Genomic DNA, 9,706 nt, shown 5'->3' on the forward strand with positions numbered 1-9,706 from the left:
AGGATGTTCAGCTGTGATCACAAAAGAAACTGAGGTATATGCTTTGGTTACTAATGGACATTGCTTGATGGGATACACCTCAAGTATATTTAGCTATAGGTCTCATCCCTACACAGCACACACTGGGTGAGGCTAGAGGGACCCCTCTAGTGTTTGTAATAGTTTCTTCAAGGTATCCAAGGATATATGTGGATATAGCTTTTAACGCAGGAGTCCAAAAGTGACTGTTCACACTGAGTATAGCATATCCTTTTAATCATCACACCACATTGGTTTCTTTTCCTCTGTCTGATACTTGCCACTTTGGCCTATAGAAGCAGTTTTTTCCGATTTTGTTCTGTTTTTTATTACTGCATGCAAATACCCTGTATTTTCTGGTTGTATTCTAATAGAGACTAAGAAATAATGATATATGATCATTATACCATTGCTAAAACAAGAAATCTAATTGTAGCCTAAGACTTTTGCACAGATATATATATATATCTAAAACCACATATTATTGTGTGCCCCCTTATTGTTACCTAGTAACTATTGCTTTTCTATTGCCGAATACGTTTTTTTATTGTTTAATAAGATAACACATTCACTTCACTACCCATTTCCCAGCTTTACCTAACCATAATATAATTTATAACCTCTAAGTTTACCTGTTTCTAAGCCCCTGCATGCTGCCCCTTACCTCAGTACACAACAGCCAAACAGTGCTACTTCATGTGTGCCATATAGATAACATTATGCTCACTCCTGTGAATGATAATGGTTATACAAGGACCAGCACTGATTGGATAAAATACAAGATTGTAAAAAGCACTGAGATAAGGGGCAGTCTGCAGGGGCTTAGATACAGGTTATCATAGATGTGAAAAGTATATCAATGTAACTGTGTTGGTTATGAAAAACTGGGGAACGGGTAATAAAGGGATTATCTATCTTTTTAAACAATACAAAATTTCAAGTAGACTGTCCATTTAAGGATTCATGTTGCGAGATATGATTTATATTTTGTCTAGTTTTCTTTACAATGTTTTAGTTAACTACCCAGTTAACTAAAATTTTGAGCTCTTCAGGCAACTTGTGAAACACCTAAATAGATAGCATAGATAGTATCTATAATAAAACGTGACATATACTTCCCTAAGCAATTTCTGCATAGTTTAAAGGGATATTCTAAAGCAATAATAAAACCTCTAGTTGCTTAGACCATTGTATTATTACTTGATTACGTTGTAATCGTGGGCAATAAGATAGGCAAGATCTACTACCAACTGATTGAGCCTCTCAGTCTGCTATTGCCTTGTGACGGAGGACATCGTGGGTGCCATATAAGCCTAATACAATGACAAAAAGTTAATGTTTTTATTTAAATAAATATCAGGAAGCCAGGACAGTATTTGTAGTTTGTAGCGCATCTTCTAGGAGCATATTACATTTAAATTCTTCCTGAAAGGCCTCTACAAAAGAAGGTATAGTCTCCTCAACTGTGATGTTTCTTGAAAGCTCCTGTGTCAGGGAAGTGACTCCTTTGCCTTTAATTCCGCAAGGGACGATGTGGTCAAACCACGTCAGATCCGTGTTACAGTTCATCGCCAGGCCATGTGACGTAATGTGTCTTGCACAATGAACACCTAAAAAACAAGGTATCACGTAATGCATATGGGATTTGCCACAATATTATTTTTTTACTGACAAATCTGTTCACAACATTAATTACTAAATCAGAACTATCAGTTTTTAGCTGTGTACCAAAAGTTCTAATGTATTCAACTTTATTTAACAGCTTCACACAATGACAATCTTTATAGGTGAGTTGTATGCATGATTAACAGATAGAAAGATCAGAATGTAACGTGCATGGTTGCATTTTAATTTAAATAGAAACATTTATCCATTATAAAAATGCTTCCAGTAAAAGGTATTACTGTTTTTCAACAGAATATTCAAATATGTTTTAAGGGGCCTTTGCACTAGCATTTAAACAGTCAGTAGTGGCTTATATGATACCAGTTAAAGGGCCATAATACCCAAATGTTTAAACACTTGAAAGTGATGCAGTATAGATGTAAAAAGCCGATTAGAAAATATCTCCTGAACATCTCTAAGTAAAAAAGAAAGATATTTTACCTCAAAAGTTCCTCAGTAGCCACATCCCATTGTAAAGGATTTCTAAGCAGCATATTAGTATGTCTGTCCCGGGACAACTGAAAGGATGAGCTTCGTGCACTCTCATATTATTTCACCAATCAGGTAAAGGAAGCTTACTATGAAATCTCATGAGAGTTAAGTCAAATCTCATGAGATCACAGTAAGAGTTCATGACCTCAGCACTGCTGATGCTGATTGGCTGCTGTTCATTTCTTCATTTTTTTTTATTTTTTTTCCCTGCAGCTGGGTACACAGAACTTACTCTGCTGAGCTGAGGAAATTGTGAGGTAAAATATCTTCCTTTTTTACATAGAGATGCTCAGGTGATATTTTCCTGTCAGCTTTTTACAGTTATACTGCATCAGTTTCAAGTGATTTAGCATACGAGTAGTATGTCCCTTTAAGTCTGCGGTGATGTAATACACACCACTGCCAGTTATGGTGTCTGAATACTGATGTAGCATGTGTGTGTATGCCGCTGAAACAGTAATACATTTTGCGCTAAGGATTTTTCCCTAATGGAAATATATTGAAAAATGCTTCTTTTTAAAATTGAAATGCACATTTTAATGTTGATCTTTCTGTCTCTTTAAACGAGTCATATAACATGATATAAATCCGAACTATGAAGTGAGAAAGTAAAACCTAAACTACTTTAAAAAAAGAGAATCCTAGTTATTAAATGGACATAAAGTTAATTTCATGACTCAGATAATTATTTTATCAAATTTTATTTTTTCTCTTGTCATCCTTTGTTGAAAAGAAGGAAGTTAGGCTCAGGAGCGTGCACGTGTCTGCAACACTATATGGCAGCAATTTTGCAACAATGTTATGCATTAGCAAGAGCACTAGATGGCAGCACTATTTCCTATCATGTAGTGCTTCAGTCATGTGCACGATTCCTACCTAGGTATCTGTTTAACTAAAAATAACACAAGAACAAAGCAAATAATTTGATAATAAAAGTAAATTAAAAACTTTCTAAAAATTGTATTCTCTGTCTAAATCGTGAAAGAAAAATGTTGGGTTTCATGTCCCTTTAAGGATAACACAATCCACAGAAACCTTACTGTCAAGGGGACAAACTCCATTTGATTATTTGGAGGTCAGAGAGGTCTGCAAACCTAACAATGTACAATTAGCCGCACAAATCTAGGTAATGTGTATGAGGTGTATTGCTTTAAGGTGTCAGTTAAACATATACACTTCTCGACAGTGTTCAATAATAATGATGTAATATAAAGTGAGTGAATACCAGTCATAACATTACTAACTAGATTATTTATTACATTACCAATTATTATTGCCGCCATCATTAAAAGGGATAGGATACACAACATTTTTCTTTCACAATTCAGATAGATAAGGCAATTTTAAACATGTTTCCAATTTACTTTTATTATCAAAATGTGCCTTGTTGTTTTCATGGTATTCTTTGTTGAAGAGATTAGTAGATAACATTCTTGCCAAACTCCTGCCATATAGTGTTCCGGACACGTGCCTGAGCTTAAGTCCCTGCTTGTCAACAAAGGATACCAAAAGAACATAATAAAAGTAAGTTAGAAAGTTGTTTATAATTCCATGATCTATCTGAATTGTGAAAGAAAAACTTTGGGTTTCATATCCCTTTAAGGCACTTCATATAGTCCTGTATGCCAGTCTCACCGATGGCGCAAATCTTTCTATCCCGGACCCAGACTCCCGTCTCTGAGGTCCTCTTTGCCTGTATTCCAAGTCTTTGGCATAGGCGTATCGCTGTTTCCTCCAGTCCACAAACGTACAAGCGCAGTGACCTGCGGATATGGCGCAGATCTAATATTGGGTAGCACACCAACTGCCCTGGTCCATGGAATGTTATGAGCCCCCCGCGGTCTGTACGTTGAAAGTCAGCCCCAAGAGCCTGAAGCCTATTCTCCTCCTGGGCAGGATATGGCCCTTGTCGGATCCCCACAGTGTACACAGCTGGGTGCTCACACAGGAGTAGGGTGTCTTTGGGTTCTGAGTCAGTGGAAGTCTGTGGATTTTTCAGTGCCTGGACATAGCGTTGTTGCTCCTGCAGGGCCTCTGCATAAGGAATTAGCCCAAGCCTAACAATACGCAACAAGGGCCGGCTGCTAGCACGAGACATGCTGGATAATAAGAAGCACAAAGGTTAGCTGGGGCAGTCAGTGGGCAAGAAAAGAACAAGACAAAGACAGTGTCAAAAAAAGAACCTAGCACAAGCTGAAGAACCAGGTACTGACAGCGGGCAATAAAAGAACCAGACAAAGACAGCGGGCAATAACAGAACCAGATACAGACAGCAGGCAATAACGGAACCAGTCACAGACAGCAGGCAAAAGCAGAACCAGGCACAGACAGCGGGCAATAACAGAACCAGGCACAGACAGCGGGCAATAACAGAACCAGGCACAGACAGCGGGCAAAAACAGAACCAGGTATTGACAGCGGGCAATAACAGAACCAGGCACAGAAAGTGGGCAATAACAGAACCAGGCACAGAAAGTGGGCAATAACAGAACCAGGCACAAACAGCAGGCAATAACGGAACCAGTCACAGACAGCGGACAATAACGGAACCAGTCACAGACAGAAGGCAAAAACAAAACCAGGTACTGACAGTGGGCAATAACAGAACCAGGCACAGACAGAAGGCCAAAACAGAACCAGATACTGACAGCGGGTAATAACGGAACCAGTCACAGACAGAAGGCAAAAACAGAACCAGGTACTGACAGCGGGAACAAGGTACAGAGGGCAATAAAGGAACCAGGCACAATGGCCAATAACAGAACCAGGCACAGATAGTGGGCAATAACAGAACCAGACAGTGGCAAACCCTGTATACCAGGCAAAGATAGTGCGTGGTAAATCTTACAGCAGAGACCAACAGGAGCAGGCTGAGCACCAGACACTAACAAGGGCAGGCTGGGCACCAGACACTAACAAGGGCAGGCTGAGCACCAGACACTAACAAGGGCAGGCTGAGCACCAGACACTAACAAGGGCAGGCTGGGCACCAGACACTAACAAGGGCAGGCTGAGCACCAGTCACTAACAAGGGCAGGCTGGGCACCAGACACTAACAAGGGCAGGCTGGGCACCAGACACTAACAAGGGCAGGCTGGGCACCAGACACTAACAAGGGCAGGCTGGGCACCAGACACTAACAAGGGCAGGCTGGGCACCAGACACTAACAAGGGCAGGCTGAGCACCAGACACTAACAAGGGCAGGCTGGGCACCAGACACTAACAAGGGCAGGCTGAGCACCAGACACTAACAAGGGCAGGCTGAGCACCAGACACTAACAAGGGCAGGCTGAGCACCAGACACTAACAAGGGCAGGCTGGGCACCCGACACTAACAAGGGCAGGCTGGGCACCAGACACTAACAAGGGCAGGCTGAGCACCAGACACCAACAAGGGCAGGCTGAGCACCAGACACTAACAAGGGCAGGCTGAGCACCAGACACTAACAAGGGCAGGCTGGGCACCAGACACTAACAAGGGCAGGCTGAGCACCAGACACTAACAAGGGCAGGCTGGGCACCAGACACTAACAAGGGCAGGCTGAGCACCAGACACTAACAAGGGCAGGCTGAGCACCAGACACTAACAAGGGCAGGCTGGGCACCCAACACTAACAAGGGAAGGCTGGGCACCAGACACTAACAAGGGCAGGCTGAGCACCAGACACTAACAAGGGCAGGCTGAGCACCAGACACCAACAAGGGCAGGCTGAGCACCAGACACTAACAAGGGCAGGCTGAGCACCAGACACTAACAAGGGCAGGCTGGGCACCAGACACTAACAAGGGCAGGCTGGGCACCAGACACTAACAAGGGCAGGCTGAGCACCAGACACTAACAAGGTCAGGCTGGGCACCAGACACTAACAAGGTCAGGCTGGGCACCAGACACTAACAAGGGCAGGCTGAGCACCAGACACTAACAAGGTCAGGCTGGGCACCAGACACTAACAAGGGCAGGCTGGGCACCAGACACTAACAAGGGCAGGCTGAGCACCAGACACTAACAAGGGCAGGCTGGGCACCAGACACTAACAAGGGCAGGCTGAGCACCAGACACTAACAAGGTCAGGCTGGGCACCAGACACTAACAAGGTCAGGCTGGGCACCAGACACTAACAAGGGCAGGCTGGGCACCAGACACTAACAAGGGCAGGCTGAGCACCAGACACTAACAAGGGCAGGCTGGGCACCAGACACTAACAAGGGCAGGCTGAGCACCAGACACTAACAAGGGCAGGCTGGGCACCAGACACTAACAAGGGCAGGCTGAGCACCAGACACTAACAAGGTCAGGCTGGGCACCAGACACTAACAAGGTCAGGCTGGGCACCAGACACTAACAAGGGCAGGCTGAGCACCAGACACTAACAAGGTCAGGCTGGGCACCAGACACTAACAAGGTCAGGCTGGGCACCAGACACTAACAAGGGCAGGCTGAGCACCAGACACTAACAAGGGCAGGCTGAGCACCAGACACTAACAAGGTCAGGCTGGGCACCAGACACTAACAAGGTCAGGCTGGGCACCAGACACTAACAAGGGCAGGCTGAGCACCAGACACTAACAAGGGCAGGCTGGGCACCAGACACTAACAAGGTCAGGCTGAGCACCAGACACTAACAAGGGCAGGCTGAGCACCAGACACTAACAAGGGCAGGCTGAGCACCAGACACTAACAAGGGCAGGCTGAGCACCAGACACTAACAAGGGCAGGCTGAGCACCAGACACTAACAAGGGCAGGCTGAGCACCAGACACTAACAAGGGCAGGCTGAGCACCAGACACTAACAAGGGCAGGCTGAGCACCAGGCAGGCAGTAGCGAGCCCAGAACCAGACACAGCAGTGGGCTATGACAGCACAAAGTACCGTTAGTAGCACAAGAGAGGGCAGCTGCAGTACAGTTAGGTAAAAGTCTAGGTTAAGGGCACATTGCGCTATCAGACACCATATTGCCTCACTGGCCCCGCCCCTTCTGTTAGTCTCTTACCTTACAGTAAGGACTAATAAAGTTACAATATTCAGCAGCTGCTATTAAATAAGGAGCGCTCCTAAGGCTGCAGGCGACTAAGTACACGTTATTTTATTATGAAAGGGTAAACAATAAATACAACCATCGCATGACTGTTACAGCTGAAACATTAAATAATCTCGTCAGTGACGTGTTTACTGGCTGGCAAGTGCTGGCGTACGGCAGCTGAGAAAGTATTTACGCGGGATATTTTGAGTATACAATCGTATGGCAATAACTGTACGTGCACAAGCTGAGACGGTGATTATAAACACCACACGTCACGCTTTTATTTTACTACAGCCCCGATGTAGGAAATAATAATAACAACGACTCGCATTAAACGTTTAATATACATAGACTATAAATAATAATAAAGACAAATAGTTTATTTCTGTCTACTTAGAACATTATCCTCATTCACCAGAAAGTTACAATATATCAATCCCATAACCCCCTGCGCTTGATTCACGCAGCGTCACGGTCACTCAGATCACGTGTGTTCTGTTAAGGTGGATTAGAACAATTCCTGTTGTCTGCAGAGCCAGGCACAGACAAATGTAGTTAGCATTATTAGAATATCTGCATTTCTGTAGTTGGGTGCAATTGCATCTTCCTATCTATATAGATACACGTTTCATTTTAGCAACCTTGGTACCTATGGGCAAATGTTTGGGCATAAATGTTCATTCAGATATGCATCAATGTCTTGGGGAGTGTCTTGCATAAAGCAGCTGTTGGGAACTAGGGTGACCACATATCCAAACTGCCATTCAGGGATGCACCCCCCAAAAAAAGGTGATTTTGATAAAAGATGTGCAGACAATGGTGTTGATTGCACTAGACACAGATTCTAACCAGCAAGTACAAAAAATATTCCCTCTGTAGATTAATTATGCTAGATCAGACATCCCAACTCTCCCTGAAGTTCAGAGAGTCTCCCTGATTGTATTAGCGGCTCCCTGATGCCAGCAAATGGAATGCAATCTCCCAGAAATTCCAAGTACCATGATCCAATATGACTCAAATCTGGAAAAGTGCGTCTTTAAGGAATGCCTTTAGTTTCTGGGACATTATAGAACCCTTAAAGCATGCATCAGTAACCAAAAAGTCCCCACTGATTGTAATAAAATAAAACACAAATACTACCTTATTTACTGCACGTAAATAAACTTCGTATTCTAAAATATTTAAAGCATTCAACAACCGTACAATCACTGGAAAAAAAGGTTTGTTGCATGTGGTTATGCAATAAATCTACTTTTTTAAATGTAGTGGGAATCTACTTTAATGATAAGTCTCTATCTTATTTAGGGTTTCAAGGTGTCCAATATATAACTGGGAGGGGGAGGGGGGTAGCGCACCTCCCTGAAATGAGTTTTTGCAGGTTGGGATGCCTGCTAGATATTATAAAAGCTTTTACATCTGATAAGATTTTCTGAACATTCTAGCTAGTGCATATGCCAGTTACGTTCAATAACATTCTATGAAACAAGCAACTGTAATACTTATCCCCATTCCCCAAGTGTACATACAGAATGGCTCACTGGAGTTCCATTGTGTTATAAGTCTGGAGCTATGTGTGCCTATATAATTACTGAACACCAAGGTGCCTTGTAATATCTTTATCACTGAGACCTACTAATAGGCTAATAACCTAGATTGATAACCTATATATGTATGCTTATATAAAATGTGTGTTGACTTTATTTCTCATGCATTTTAAATTGAAAAAATAAAACAACTATGTTTTAATGATTAAAAAAAAAAAAAAGGTGACAACGTGTAACTTGTCCATGAAAAAAAAAAAAAAAGGTGACAACGTGTAACTTGTCCATGAAAAAAAAAAAAAAAAGGTGACAACGTGTAACTTGTCCATGAAAAAAAAAAAAAAAGAGAAGCGATAGCAGTAACTAAGAGTCAGCCTGGGTGATTTTAGCTATCTTTGTAGTTGCCACTATCGCTTCTCTTTTTTTTTTTCATGGACAAGTTACACGTTTTCACCTTTTTTTGAACCTTTAAAACATAGTTCATTTATTTTTTTAAATTGGCCCTCCGGTCACTATAGCAATAACCAGACAGAACCGTACTATTACCTGACTCAGTCACTAACTATCCCCTCTCACTAGCGACCATCTTCTTGCTCCTTTCCCATTGCCCGCCCTTACCTCTCCGCCTATCTGACTGACACACTCTGACTCCTCGGGCTCGGCTCCAGTTCAACTGTCCAGAGCAGGCGCTCCCCCACCCACATACACAGCGCAGTACACACACACTAGTACTGTAGGCACTGTAGGCAGGGACCAGAGGGGGCGGGGATATACACAAAATAACATACATAACCCCGCTTCCCTCCCTCATAACTGGCGGCGCCTCTTGTCTGGAGTTTGGCCCCGAGCCCGCCCCTGCCCCCTGGGACGGTCTCTTCTAGACTCTATGAGTCTCACGATCTGCGCTGCGGGAGTCCTGAGACTTCAATCCTATTCCCTACTAGTCAATCTGTCTGACGTCACTGCTC

At 43.3% G+C, this 9,706-nt stretch overlaps 1 protein-coding gene across 5 annotated transcripts; it reads right to left on the reverse strand.

Moving 5' to 3' along the window:
* Positions 1–1,345: 1,345 nt before the first annotated feature.
* LIPT2 (lipoyl(octanoyl) transferase 2) lies at positions 1,346–7,285 on the reverse strand. 5 transcript variants are annotated; one of them, XM_053705094.1, is made up of 3 exons: positions 7,168–7,285; positions 3,811–4,274; positions 1,346–1,628 (listed from the first exon to the last, which is right to left on the reverse strand). In XM_053705094.1, the coding sequence occupies exons 2-3, from the start codon at positions 4,271–4,273 to the stop codon at positions 1,375–1,377; spliced, it is 717 nt and encodes a 238-aa protein (XP_053561069.1). In that variant the 5' UTR covers position 4,274; positions 7,168–7,285; the 3' UTR covers positions 1,346–1,374. The 5 variants fall into 5 exon arrangements, with proteins under 5 accessions (XP_053561069.1, XP_053561067.1, XP_053561070.1 ...); XM_053705092.1 differs by lacking the exon at positions 7,168–7,285 and adding an exon at positions 7,047–7,148; XM_053705095.1 differs by lacking the exon at positions 7,168–7,285 and adding an exon at positions 7,126–7,138.
* Between the last annotated feature and the right edge of the window lie 2,421 nt (positions 7,286–9,706).

The sequence above is a fragment of the Bombina bombina genome, chromosome 3 (assembly GCF_027579735.1).
Source record: "Bombina bombina isolate aBomBom1 chromosome 3, aBomBom1.pri, whole genome shotgun sequence".
NCBI classification, from domain to species: Eukaryota; Metazoa; Chordata; class Amphibia; order Anura; family Bombinatoridae; genus Bombina; species Bombina bombina.